The sequence below is a fragment of the Pseudophryne corroboree genome, chromosome 2 (assembly GCF_028390025.1).
Source record: "Pseudophryne corroboree isolate aPseCor3 chromosome 2, aPseCor3.hap2, whole genome shotgun sequence".
In the NCBI taxonomy this organism is placed as follows: Eukaryota; Metazoa; Chordata; class Amphibia; order Anura; family Myobatrachidae; genus Pseudophryne; species Pseudophryne corroboree.
In genome coordinates, this window is record NC_086445.1 from 790,993,218 (window position 1) to 791,008,184 (window position 14,967).

The 14,967-nt window shown below is 45.2% G+C and overlaps 1 protein-coding gene across 1 annotated transcript in view; it reads left to right on the top strand.

Annotated features, from left to right (window-relative positions):
* OTC (ornithine transcarbamylase) overlaps nucleotides 1-14,967 on the top strand; it is a 133,433-nt gene that overhangs the window by 62,378 nt on the left and 56,088 nt on the right. Inside the window, exon 3 of the mRNA XM_063955573.1 lies at nucleotides 13,927-14,008. Within this exon, the coding sequence (XP_063811643.1) occupies nucleotides 13,927-14,008 (82 nt within the window). The remainder of the gene's footprint in view (nucleotides 1-13,926; nucleotides 14,009-14,967) is intronic.

A 14,967-nucleotide genomic window follows, 5' to 3' on the forward strand; every position in this document is an offset into this window, starting at 1 on the left:
GGTCGCAGCGGCTGCGTGTGACATCACGCAGCTACCGCGGCCTGCCCCCCCAAAGGTCTGTCCACGCCTGCGTTGGACGGATTGCGCCCCTTAAATGGCTGCTTAATGCCGCCGTCCAGCCCCCTCCCGCCCAGCGACCGCCTCTGCCTGTCAATCAGGCAGAGGCGATCGCTAGAGAGCAACGGCATTCGGCCGGCGCATGCGCAGATCCGATCGCTGCGCTGCGATAAACTGCAGCGAACGATCGGGTCGGAATGACCCCCTTAATGTATATTAAAGGATGGGTGCCTTCATTTTAAGCAGGCATATAGTGCAATATGTATGTTCTGTGGGGTTTTTGTGTTTATTTTTAATTGCAGGTGCCAGCGGGCCCTGGACTGCAAGCCATGCTGGCTGGCACGTGTTGTTTTTTGAAGTGACAGCATACCACTGCAGACATTTAAATTAGACATGACAGAACTGTCTGAGACCTGTAATGCACTAGAAAATTAAAATATATTGTTCCCTTATTAACCAATAATTATTAACCCAAAACATCCATAGCCTGCGGGTATTGGGAATATCCCTAGTGCTATCAGCACAGGGCTCATTTCTTATGGGGGAGGGTGCATGACCCTGTAAGAGAATCCAGCTCCATGTTGTCCGGCCTAGGGCACTGTGTCCCCCCCCTGCTATAGTGGCACCATCCCTGGCTGGTAAAGGCTAGTGCTGGTTAGTGGTAAATTTGGAGGCATCCCACATTCTTTGGCCCCATCATTTTTTCACTACCACCCCAGACTTAAAGGCCTGGTGATGGTAAATGTCTTGCAGGCCAGGGCATCCCCTAACATATATTTTTCTGCAGCGGGGTACACTGTGTTCCACAGGGAATACATCGGGGTCGGGGGTAGAGCGGGATCTTGGATCCAGAGCCACCATCACGCAAAGCTTTGACTGTCCCAGGATGCATTGGGGCCTCCTCTATAACCCCGCCTCCAGGCACTGAGAGCTTAGTTTCGAGTGGTGCCTGCAGGCAGCAGGTCATCTAACAGGCGGGCTGCGCTGGGCAGACCTGAAAAAGCATCAGAAGACTTCAAGGGATGCAGCACTGTTATGTCAGGGTGACATTCAGTGCTGCATCTCCGTCACCTCACAACCGGCGTCACATACTCCCTTGGCTCAGATCCCGGGTATGTGCGGCGGAGACGCTCCGGTTTAGGCAAATGGTCGCAGACGCTCTCCTGGTTTGGGTGGCTGCTACGAAGGGAGGAGGTAAGAGGGTCCCCGAGGCGGGACCCGCCACTAAATCGCGTTCCTGTCGCAGTCTAGGAAGATAGACTGCGACGCTGGCATGGACACTGTTACCGAGCAGGGACCCGACAATATCCGCCAGGGCATAGGAGTACAGGACGGATGTACTAACTAACACCCCTATTGGTAAGGCTCCGTATTACCGGCGGTGAGGCCCAGCATAGGGGAGTCAGCACTTGACCTGTAGCCCCTCCCCCGGCCCAGGGAGCCATTTCCTCGCAGATTTCCCACCCTGGAGCTGCCTCACACTCTCCCTCAGTTCCTGACAGAGACGCTGGGCACCATCTTCTGAGCATAGCTGCTACTGGTCTCTGAGATTGCAGGGCAAGGTCTCCCCTGTAAAGCCGCCTGTCCACAGCGCTGAGACTTTACAGACACTTGAGTATTCTACATTTCTTATTACAGAGAGCGTTAGTTAAGAAAGAGTGTACCTATTACAGAATTTATTGTACAAGTATTCTGAGTATTCTATAGTATTCTAACCCCCCCGAACTTCACCTATTTTACACGGTTCCGAGGCAGCCTCGGATCTTCCCGCCTTGCTCGGTTAACCAGAACGCGCCCGAGCGTCATCATCCCGCTGTCAGATTCTCGCGAGATTCGTATTCTATATAAGGAGCCGCGCGTCGCCGCCATTTTCACTCGTGCATTGGAGATTGAACGGAGAGGACGTGGCAGCGCTCTCTCCCTGAAAAGCTCTGTAATCTGTGCTCTCTGTGCTCAGTGTGCTGCAAATATCTGTGCTCAGTGTGCTGCAAATAATCTGTGCTCAGTGTGCTGAAAATATCTACGTTCTCTGCCTGAAAACGCTCCATATCTGTGCTCAGTGTGCTGCAAATATCTGTGCTCAGTGTGCTTTATTGTGGGGACTGGGGACCACCAGTATATAATAATTATAGTAGTACAGTACAGTAGGCCATTGCTGTATCTTGCAGCTCTGTGTCACTGCAAGTATCCATTCCATATCTGTGCGGCATTTTTGTGAGCAGTATATATAGTTTTACAGTGCAGCATTTTGGTGACTAACAGTATATAGTTGTACAGTAGGCCATTGCTGTATCTTGCAGCTCTGTGTCACTGCAAGTATCCATTCCATATCTGTGCGGCATTTTTGTGAGCAGTATATATAGTATTACAGTGCAGCATTTTGGTGACTAACAGTATATAGTTGTATAGTAGGCCATTGCTGTATCTTGCAGCTCTGTGTAACTGCAAGTATCCATTGCATATCTGTGCGGCATTTTTGTGAGCAGTATATATAGTATTACAGTGCAGCATTTTGGTGACTAACAGTAGATAGTTGTACAGTAGGCCATTGCTGTATCTTGCAGCTCTGTGTCACTGCAAGTATCCATTCCATATCTGTGCGGCATTTTTGTGAGCAGTATATATAGTATTACAGTGTAGCATTTTGGTGACCAACAGTATATAAGCACATGAGGGAAGAGGGCCCTGCTCGTGAGAGCTTACAATCTAAAGGGGAGGTGTAGACAGACATGGGTGACACAGATGGGGTACATAGAGAACGTGGAACTGAGGGTTAGGAATCAGGATGAGATTTGGCTGGGTTTGGTGAACAAGTGGACCCCCAGAAGGCACAAGTCAATACTTAAAATTGCAACATTTTACTGGGCTATGCAGGTGAAAATTAAAAATAGGGGAAAAAAAAAAAAAAAAAAGAATCGATAACTTCTACCGCTTTCAAAAAGGTCAATGGAAGCTGAAATAATGGACAACTACCTCATGGAAGCCAGATTCAGTATGCCGAACAGTACTTAGCAGAGTTAGGAATGAATACTTATGAAATAAAGTAATATTTTGTCATAATATTTCAGAAACTGCATGGCTGGTCTCTTGCTCTAATACACCACCTGCTTTAGGATTTATATTCAAAAACATTATGTCTCCATAATCCCAAAAACGTCAGTCTTCTTCCAGTGATTTGGACCAATAATACCATTGATTAGAACGAATAATTCCTGTAATTTTGTCATTTTCTTCCAGTGATTTGGACCAATAATACCATTGATTAGAACAAATAATTCCAGTGATTTTGTCATTTTCTTCCAGTGATTTTGACCAATAATACCATTGATTAGAACAAATAATTCCTGTGATATTGAGGTGTTTGTGTCGCTTAGCTTAGCCGTCCAGCGACCACAGTGCACCTCTTTTTCTCTTTTCTTTGCATCATGTGCTGTTTGGGGACAATTTTTTTAAGTGCCATCCTGTCTGACACTGCAGTGCCACTCCTAGATGGGTCTGGTGTTTTTGCTGCCCTCTTGGGTCGCTTTGCTTAGTCATCCAGCGACCTCGGTGCAAATTTTAGGACAAAAAATAGTTTTGTGAGGTGTTCAGTGTTCAGAATAGACTGGAAATGAGTGGAAATTGTGGTTATTGAGGTTAATAATACTATAAGATCCAAATTACCCCCAAATTCTATGATTTAAGCTGTTTTTGAGGGGTTTTTGAAAAAAAACACCCAAATCCAAGACACACCCGAATCCGACAAAAAATTTTCAGGGAGGCTTTGCCAAAACGCGTCCAAATCCAAAACACGGCTGCGGAACCGATTTCAAAACCAAAACACAAAACCCGAAAAATGTCCGGTGCACATCTCTAATATATACTGGACTAGTATATATATATCTATATATATATATAATGCAGTGAAGGACTGGCACTCCAATGAAATCCACAACGGAGTAAAGGCCCAGGTGCCCATGTAGAGAAAGTTGAATACGGAAGGCTGGAACACGGCACTCACAGGACTTAATGAACATGCATCAGGTAGGATCAAAGAAGCTGACTGGACAGCATCATTAGCGGTGTCAACGTTTCATTTAATTCTAAATTCCGGTAGGACAAGATCAACAGAAATAACAAAGTGCTTACCTTAAATACCCAAACCAAACACAGACTGATCCCCTCGCAGCACGAGCGGGTCCCGGACGGGGGCCGATGACGTCACCCTGCAGCGACGCGCGCTCTCCAGTGCCATTACCATAGCAACCCGCCGGATGCACACACATAGTGCTGCTGGTAAAAACAAACACATACCGTTTGACAGTGCATAATCAGCATAGAAATAAAGTGAATACATATACCTAATCAACAGGTAATTACTTTTAAGTAACAACTGCATGCAGAGCTGCGATTAGGAGACAAGAGAAGCAGCAGATTATGGATCATAACAGATTCATGCAAAATGAATACAAAAAACCTTTATCAGGGAGTATATAGGGTTGCGGACTATAACTAGAGTGATGTTATATAATACAAAAAGGAATTTGGTCCTACAGGCCATATATATTATTATAGTACCATATAATGTATAATTAAAGGAAGCACCCCAAATTATTGGATTCATTGAGCCCGTACGGTGTAAGTGTACGGAGCTCAAAAATCCAACGGGCCTCCTTACGAAGAAGGAGTTTTGTGTGTGTTTGTGAAATACTAATTTTAGTAAATGACCGAGTTCTATCAAATAACAGGCGTATTTGACCGATGGTGTATTCATTCGTAATTTTTTTCTTTGACTTCAAGAAAAATACGAATGCCCTCATCACTGCCAAGATTTGTGTTTAGTAAATTCCTGAGATGACACTTGGAAGAAAAATCACCAAATCGGTCAAAATCTGGAGCTTAGTAAATATACCCCAATGTCTAACAATAAGGGCAGTAGAACTCTGGAAGCTCCTGTAAGTTGCAAGGCATGCTCCAGGGGTTTACTTGAGGAGGAAGTATTGTGTGATAGTCTGTGTTCTAAATGGGATCCGGTCTCTAGGTCGACAGTAACTAGGTCGACACTATCTAGGTCGACCACTATTGGTCAACAGTAACTAGGTCAACAGGGTTTCTAGGTCGACAGGGTCTCTGGGTCGACATGTTCTTGGTCAACAGGTCAAAAGGTCGACATGAGTTTTCCATGATTTTATTCTTTTTTTGAACCTTTTCATACTTAACGATCCACGTGGACTACAATTGGCGAAGCGAGCCATGCGAGGGGACACAGTGCACTAATTGGGGTTCCCGGTCACTCTACGAAGAAAACAACACAAAAAAAACACAAACCACTTATCTGGCATGGTCAGATTTCATGCAACTGCGTCGTCCCACCCTGTCCCCCCGTTTTTGACGAGGAGATCCATTCTGCAGATGTACATAATATAATGTTTAAACATTTTAAAAAATACTTTTTCAACTTTATTAAATAAAATACATTTTAAAAAACAATGTTTTTAACGCTTTTGAAGGGAAAAATCGTCAGTTAAGTGGTTAAAAACTCATGTTGTCCAATTGACCTGTCGACCTAGACCATGTCAACCTAGAGACCCTGTTGACCTAGAGACCCTGTCGACCTACTTATTGTCGACCAATAGTGGTTGACCTAGACACTGTCGACCTAGTTACTATCTACCTTCCATACCACACCCGTTCTAAATTTCATAAACCTCCGAGTCAGCCTACAGCTCCTGTCACTACAATGGAGCCACCCTGGGCTATGTTCATTACTCTCCTGGGGACTCTGGTGGACCGTTTAGCCCCACCCCATGGGACCTTTGGTGCCACTGCCGCCACAAGTTGTCCCTATAGTAAATCCACCTTGGGTGGAAAATTTGTCTACCCAGCTGTAACAGTTAAATCAGTCTTTGGTTAGACAGAAATCTACCCCAGGTCAGTCTCGTGTCTCTGGGTCCTCTAAGTGCGCTGCTTCCTCCACACAAACTACTAACCTCTCTGATGCTTCATCTGATGAGGAGGGGAGCATACGGTCCTGTCAGTCTCTGAATCATGTTACTGACAAGGATTCTACCTTCCAAGTTGATGTCCCTGCCCTGGTGGATGCTATAAAGCAGATCCTACAAATCACTGAGGATGAGGATTCCACTACAGTGGCCAAGAAAACTGATATGTTTAAACAGAAGGTGGTTAAAATTGTATTACCTCATTCTGATCATCTTGTGGACATTAGAAAGGAACCCTGGCCTACCCCAGGAAAGAAATTCCCGCTCCCTAAACGGGATTTGGCTTGCTATTCTCTCCCTGCAGAGTTATGTAGTAAGTGGGAGAACCCACCTACAGTGGATTCTCATGTCACCTGTCTCGTGGTGTCATCTACTCTGCCTGTCACCACTGTAACTTCCTTGAAGGAACCGATAGTTAAGCGTGTGGAGGGATGCCTGAAATCTATATATTCCCTCACATGGGCTATTCAAAGGCCCACTATATACAATGCAGGGTATAATACAACTTCTATAACATCTATAAACCATAAAATACTCCACTATTCAGGTGAGTTCAAATGTTTGTCTTGTATGCAAGCGTGAAGTTTTTCCCCAGACAGTTGTCACACAGAGGTGGGAATACATGTAATGAATAAAAAATATTACATAGTGTAACACCTTTTTGTTAAAAAAAGTTTGGCTAAACACATTAACCACTCCCTATAACATATGGTATATATTCTTTATGGGGTGGTGATTTTTGATAGAAGCTTTAGGAGGGTCACCGCATGTGATTATTCCAAAAGAATGGTTTCTCACTTTTCTTACATGAAAGTAAGAAGACAAATATACATAAAGGTAGCTTTTCAAGATCAGGTGCTCACATGAATGCTAACTTCATTTCTCTTAGAAGCCCGCACATCAAGGTTTCTTTGAAGCCCATATGTAATCCTTATTCCACAATATTCAATATTCAAAATAGATAAAACTATTTATTCCAGCATAAGAAACAGGTATACGGTTCAATAACAGGGAATCACAGATGTTATGTGGTTGTCTCTACATACACCGCTGGTGCTGATGTCAAAAGTCCCGGAAAAAAAAGTCTTACCCAGAGGTGTAAGCAGAAGGTGTTCCCCAATATGACCGTCTCTGGATAGTTTTGTAGGGCACCAAACCTGACGCGTTTCGACCAGGAGGTCTTTTTCAAAGGTGGTGCTTCCTTAAAATCCAAAAGTACATTTATACCATCTGAAGTCCCGCCTCTAATCTGATTGGTCAGTGAGAAAACTTACTAGCTGGAGCAGCACAACATTGCTGTGTTTCAAAGCCAAATTCCTTTTAATATATGATTCATTAATTAAGAGGGAAGTCAGGGAGCAGAGCATTCTGTCCCTCCTGGTGAGGGTCATGTTGGGAGGAGCTAAGGAATTTGGTGATTCACTTGGCGATACAGGTACTTGGCCTGATGGTGTCGACATTCGGCATGGTGGAGTACACTCAATTTCATTCCCGCCCTCTGTAATGATTAATTCTTTCCAAGTGGGATGGCCTGCCTCATCGGATCAGATCTCAAAGGATCTTATTGACTCCGGAGGTTCATTTGTCGCTGAACTGGTGGCCCCAGGACCAGCAATTGAGCAGGGGCCTTCCCTTCTGGATCCCCGACTGGGTCCTCCTGATGACGGATGCCAGTCTGAAGGGATGGGGAGTGGTGTTGGAGAAACACTCTTTTCAGGGTGGGTGGACCAAGGAAGAATCACTCCTCCCAATAAACATCCTAGAGTTGAGGGCGGTGTTCAATGCATTATCACTGGCCCTGCCTCAGGTATGGAACAGACCGGCTCAAGTACAGTCAGACAATGCCACGACGGTGGCATAAATCATCAAGGCGGCATTCGAAGCTGCATGGCTATGAAGGAAGTGGCAAAAATCCTTTGTTGGGCAGAACGCCATCTGCCAAGTATATCGGCAATGTTCATTCCGGGTGTCCTGAAGTGGTAAGCTGACTACCTTGGTCGCCAGGATGTACACGCCGAAGAGAAGTCTTTCAACGCCTAGTGGACAAGTGGAGTCTACCGTACGTAGAACTAATGGCGTCTCGACACAATCTCGACACAATAACAAGGTTCCGGTCTTCGGAGCAAGGACAAGGGATCCTCAAGCAGTGTTTATGGATGCACTGGCAATTCCATGGAACTTTCGGCTGCCTTATGTGTTCCCTCCAGTGTTACTCCTGCCCAGAGTTCTGCGGAAGTTCAAACAGTAAGGAGGAATGCTGCTTCTAGTCACTCCAGCGTGGCCTAGACAGCATTGGTTCTCAGACCTGCAGGGTCTATCGACAGGGCATCCCTTTCTACTTCCTCAATGACCAGACCTACTCGTACAGGGCCCTTGTCTCTACCCAGACCTGGCCAGACTGGCTTTGATGGCGCGGCTCTTGAAGCATCACTCTTGAGAGCCAAAGGATTTTCAGAGGCGGTTATTCAAACGATGTTGAAAGCCCGCGAACCGGCATCTGCCCGGATTTATTACAGGGTTTGGAATTCTTACTTCACCTGGTGTGCTGTGAAGAATTACGATGTCCATAGATTGAGATCTTCCAGGATCCTGGCTTTTCTGCAAAGAGGCCTGGACTTAGGTCTTCGTCTGGCCTCCCTCAAGGTTCATATATCTGCCTTGTTAGTTTGGTTTCCGAGAAAAATTGCCTCTATACCTGATGTTCAGACGTTCATTCAGGGCGTTATTCGGATTCAGCCTCCCTTTGTCCCTCCTGTGGCTCCATGTGATTTGTCTGTTGTGCTGAATGCTCTGCAAGACTCTCCATTTCAACCTCTTGAATCGGTGGACCTTAAATGGCTCACAGCCAAGGTCCTGTTCTTGCTGGCTATTGCCTCTTCAAGGTGCGTGTCGGACTTAGGCGCTTTGTCCTGTCGTCCACCCTTTCTCATATTCCACCGGGACCGGGCAGTTCTATGAACTCGCTCAGGTTATTTGCCTAAGGTGGTGTCATCTTTTTACCTTAACCAAGAGATTGCTGTTCCGGCCTTTGTCTCTTCGGATTTGTCTCCCAAAGAACGTTCTTTGGATGTGGCTAGGTCTCTCCGTATGTATGTGGAAAGGACTGCCTCTATCAGGAGGTCAGATTCCCTTTTTGTTTTGTTTTCACAAACATGGCTGGCCTGGGAATAAGCAAATCTTGGCCAGATGGATTAGAATGGTGATTGCACAAGCCTATGCACAGGCTGGACTCCCAGCTCCTGCTGCAGTTAAAGCCCATTCTACTCGGTCTGTTGGACCTTCTTCGAGGCCCGCCATGGTGCATCCCCAGAACAATTGTACAAGACAGCTACGTGGTCCTCAGTTAACATGTTCATTAGGTTCTATGCCTTTGATACTTCAGCCTCCCAGGATGCTTCCTTTGGATGCCGGGTTCTCTTACCTTGATGGACTGCTTTAGTACATCCCCGATGTATTCCCCCCTGTGGAACCCAGTGTACCCCGTTGCACAACCCAAAGAAGCTAGGTTCGTCAGGGTGGGCGCCGTGAGGAACCCAGTGTACCTCGCAGAAAGAGAGTTAACCATGGTAAGTCTACCATAACTCTCCTTTTTTGTGTGTAAATGTTGCTAATTTTCAACAAAATAGTGTATAGAAGGCTGCATGGATCCTAGAAATCTGTGCAGCTCTTTACGCAAATACGCCTCTCAGAGGCAACCCATTTTTTTCAGCATGTTTTCAGCGAGATTGTGGGGGCTTAGTAAATATGATGATTCATATACTCATTATGGGGAACAAATAGGATGGCTTTTTAGCTCTATAGTGTGATTTTTGACAGTTTTAAGCATAGTAAATCTACGAGATACAAAACTGCCAGCAATGACCGTAATCCTACCTGCTTATTATTAAATGTTCCCCATTGTCTTTATAGAAGCTGTGCACATGGTTTTGCCCAGCTGCTAACAAATTTGCTGCTGCGGTCAACTCAGAATTAGGACCGTAGTCATTTCAGACTTGAGGAGCCTGCATACTGTACACACCGAGTGTAAAGCATCTGGTTTTTCCTTTATTTCTCCTCTCCCTGATGTCACATCGAGCTAATACATACCTCAGTTTCTTTCTAGGTCACTAAGCTGTACAATAGTGAAAACGCCATCCATATTCATCCAGTAGTTTTGTGTGTTACCGGGAAACTAACAGACAGACAAAGAGACAGACAAAAATTTCTGAATTTTTTTTCGATCTCCATAGTTCAGAAACAGTCCCTATAAGTAAATTTAAAAAAAAAAAATTCTATGTACAGACACAATCCTTACAGTTGTATTATATGTATATTAGTGATGTGCACCGCAAATTTTTCGGGTTTTGTGTTTTGGTTTTGGATTCAGTTCTGCGGCCGCGTTTTGGATTCGGACGCGTTTTGGCAAAACCTCCATGAAAATTTTTTGTCGGATTAGGGTGTGTTTTGGATTCGGGTGTTTTTTTTACAAAAAACCCTCAAAACAGCTTAAATCATAGAATTTGGGGGTCATTTTGATCCCATAGTATTATTAACCTCAATAACCATAATTTCCACTCATTTCCAGTCTATTCTGAACACCTCACACCTCACAATATTATTTTTAGTCCTAAAATTTGCCCCGAGGTCGCTGGATGGCTAAGCTAAGAGACCCAAGTGGCCGACACAAACACCTGGCCCATCTAGGAGTGGCACTGCAGTGTCAGACAGAATGGCAGAATTAAAAAATAGTCCCCAAACAGCACATGATGCAAAGAAAAAAAGAGGTGCAATGAGGTAGCTGTGTGACTAAGCTAAGCGACCCAAGTGGCCGACACAAACACCTGACCCATCTAGGAGTGGCACTGCAGTGTCAGACAGGATGGCAGATTTAAAAAATAGTCCCCAAACAGCACATGATGCAGAGAAAAAAAGAGGTGCAATGAGGTAGCTGTGTGACTAAGCTAAGCGACCCAAGTGGCCGACACAAACACCTGGCCCATCTAGGAGTGGCACTGCAGTGTCAGACAGGATGGCAGATTTAAAAAATAGTCCCCAAACAGCACATGATGCAAAGAAAAAAAGAGGTGCAATGAGGTAGCTGTTTGACTAAGCTAAGCGATCCAAGTGGCCGACACAAACACCTGGCCCATCTAGGAGTGGCACTGTAGTGTCAGACAGGATGGCAGATTTAAAAAATAGTCCCCAAACAGTACATGATGCAAAGATAAAAAGAGGTGCAATGAGGTAGCTGTGTGACTGTTAGGATCTCCTGCTCTGTGCTGCCACGTCGCCATGGCAACCGGGAGGCAAGTGTTAGCGAAGTAACCTGAGCGCAGCTGATACTCCGGTCCGGGTTTTTACTGTGTAGTGGTTACAGGCTCTGTGCACGGCAGGGAATCCGGTGCTGGTTTTGTGCTCACAGTCTGTGAGGTCTGAGTGGGGCGTGGACAGCACCTGCTATATAAACCATCCTCTCAGGCTAGGCAAATGCTGCTGAATCTTTGTTTGTTAGTCAGTTCCAGAGAGTTAGCTAGTACTGTGTGACTTTGTATTTACTTGTTGCTTACTGCGAATAGGCCTTGGGATTCGGTACTTCATTCTGCCAATCCGGACCTAGCAGTAAGACTGGAGTCAGTTGTTTGACCTGCTGGGGTTCTTTTGCTATTCTGTGAACCCAGCAGGTTTGCGGCTGTACTCTCAGACCTGCTTGCTTAATCCTCCCTCACTGTGCAGGGCGTCCAGGTGTCAGTTTAGTGGCAGTAAGCTGAACCTGTGCCCTGCAAGTGAGCGTTAGGATTGTGGATACTCTCCTTGTGTCTATATTTCTATCTCTGACCAAGGAGTTTATTCCCACACCCGTTGGTAACCCTTTGGGTTTTTTTCTGTTGCTCTTAGCAACATCATTTCAGGTGCTCCACATGTTAAATCACTACACATCGCTTCATTGTCCGCTCTATTCCATCTGAGCATTCCTGACACTAGGGAGACACCCAATTCCTGAGCCTTTGGGCTTCTCCGTTCACTTTGTGTTTATTAGTTATTCCATCACCTCCTGTGTATGTTATGTTATACTGTCTGTGAGTTCGTTTGCTTCGCTTCCCTCTCTGTTCATACACCGGTATACTCCTGTTAGCACTGGTGTGCGTAACAGTGACTAAGCTAAGCGGCCCAAGTGATCGACACAAACACCTGGCCCATCTAGGAGTGGCACTGCAGTGTCAGACAGGATGGCAGATTTAAAAAATAGTCCCCAAACAGTACTTGACGACACAGGGGTAGAGCAGTGGACTACTGTACCATACTGCTATATATATACTGGTGGTCACAGCAACATTCTGCACTGTCCCCTCCTACTATATACTGCGCACAACTAAAATGCAGCACAGGTATGGATGCATAGTATACTTGATGACACAGAGGTAGAGCAGTGGACTACTGTACCGTACTGCTATATATATACTGGTGGTCACAGCAACATCCTGCACTGTCCCCTCCTACTATATACTGCGCACAACTAAAATGCAACACAGGTATGGATGCATAGTATACTTGACGACACAGATGTAGAGCAGTGGACTACTGTACCGTACTGCTATATATATATATACTGGTGGCCACAGCAACATTCTGCACTGTCCCCTCCTACTATATACTGCGCACAACTAAAATGCAGCACAGGTATGGATGCATAGTATACTTGACGACATAGAGGTAGAGCAGTGGACTACTGTACCTTACTGCTATATATATATATATATACTGGTGGTCACAGCAACATTCTGCACTTTCCCCTCCTACTATATACTGCGCACAACTAAAATGCAGCACAGGTATGGATGCATAGTATACTTGACGACACAGAGGTAGAGCAGTGGACTACTGTACCGTGCTGCTATATATATACTGGTGGTCACAGCAACATCCTGCACTGTCCCCTCCTACTATATACTCCGCACAACTAAAATGCAGCACAAGTATGGATGCATAGTATACTTGACGACACAGAGGTAGAGCAGTGGACTACTGTACCGTACTGCTATATATATACTGGTGGTCACAGCAACATTCTGCACTGTCCCCTCCTACTATATACTGCACACAACTAAAATGCAGCACAGGTATGGATGCATAGTATACTTGACGACACAGAGGTAGAGCAGTGGACTACTGTACCGTACTGCTATATATATATATACTGGTGGTCACAGCAACATTCTGCACTGTCCCCTCCTACTATATACTGCGCACAACTAAAATGCAGCACAGGTATGGATCCATAGTATACTTGACGACACAGAGGTAGAGCAGTGGACTACTGTACCGTACTGCTATATATATACTGGTGGTCAGCAAAATTCTGCACTGTCCTCCTACTATGCAGCACAGATATTGAGCGTTTTTCAGGCAGAGAACGTAGATATTTTCAGCACACTGAGCACAGATATTTGCAAGCACACTGAGCACAGATATTTGCAGCACACTGAGCACAGATATTTGCAGCACACAGAAACACAGAAACTGAGAGAACACATAAACTGAACACAGAGCACAGAAACTGAGAGAACGCTGCACGTCCTCTCGCTATCATCTCCAATGCACGAGTGAAAATGGCGGCGACGCACGGCTCCTTATATAGAATACGAATCTCGCGAGAATCCGACAGCGGGATGATGACGTTCGGGCGCACTCGGGTTAACCGAGCAAGGCGGGAAGATCCGAGGCTGCCTCGGAACCGTGTAAATTGGGTGAAGTTTGGGGGGGGGTTCGGATCCCGAGGAACCGAACCCGCTCATCACTAATGTATATATAATCTGTCGTTCAGTGACCAATTGATTTGCATTTTAGGCATGATTGTACCACAGCTTGAGCTGTGAATCCTTACTCTTATAATGCTTTTGTTAACTTCCAGTATCTGCCATTACTACAAGGAAAATCTCTTGCCATGATATTTGAGAAGAGAAGCACCAGAACTAGACTTTCTACTGAAACAGGTAAGCCATTCTTGGAGTATTTTTATTGGGAATTTGTCTGTCTTCCTTTAACTACACTATATAGCATAGGTTAGTTTATCATATTGTTTCACTTCCCTGATTTGACTTTGCTTAATTATGACCTATCATTGCAATTTAACTACCCCACATTACCTATTGTTTCTACCCTTTCTGATTGCTTACTATCTTGATATTGTTCTACTTATTCTCTCATGCTGCTTATCCACTCTTCTCATTCCTTCATTCCCCTTGTCCATGCCCACCATTCTATCCCCTACCACATCATACTCTTTATTCCACCTGCCTCTAGCTTTACTTCCTGCCTCTAGTCTCTTTTCAGTTCTCTGTTTCCTACATCCCCTGCACAACTCTCTTTCTTACTTTCTCCACTTTGCTTTCACTGGTGTCTCTTCATTCTCCAACCCCCATGGTCACCCTTCTCCTCCACACATTTTCCATCCTTTTCCCCTGACTCCTCTCCTTGGCCACTTACAGTAGATGACCCTCCATGTCCAGGCCCCCACCCCATCACAATGTTCTCTCCACCCCAGACCTGTCTCACACCCATGTACCAGCAACTCTGTCAATTTCATCCACACCTCCCGCCTTTACTCTCTCTCATTTACCTCCTTTGAGGTTCACAACATTTGCCTCTTCCGCCCCATTCACGCCTACATATCAATTATCTATCACCCACCTGGTACGAACTCCAATTTCTTAGATAACTTGCCATCTGGCTTCTCCAATTTCTTTCTCTTGACTTACCCTACCTCATCTTCGATGATTTTGTTATTCTTATTGACGTCCCTACTGACATCTCTATTTCTAAATGTCTATCCCTTATGTCATCTTTCAGTGGATCTCCTCCCACTCTTGCTCCCTTGATCCACCAGTGTTATATCTCTGATTGTACAAAGGCCCCATGTCAGGATATGTGTTTGTTTTGGTTCGGGACTCGT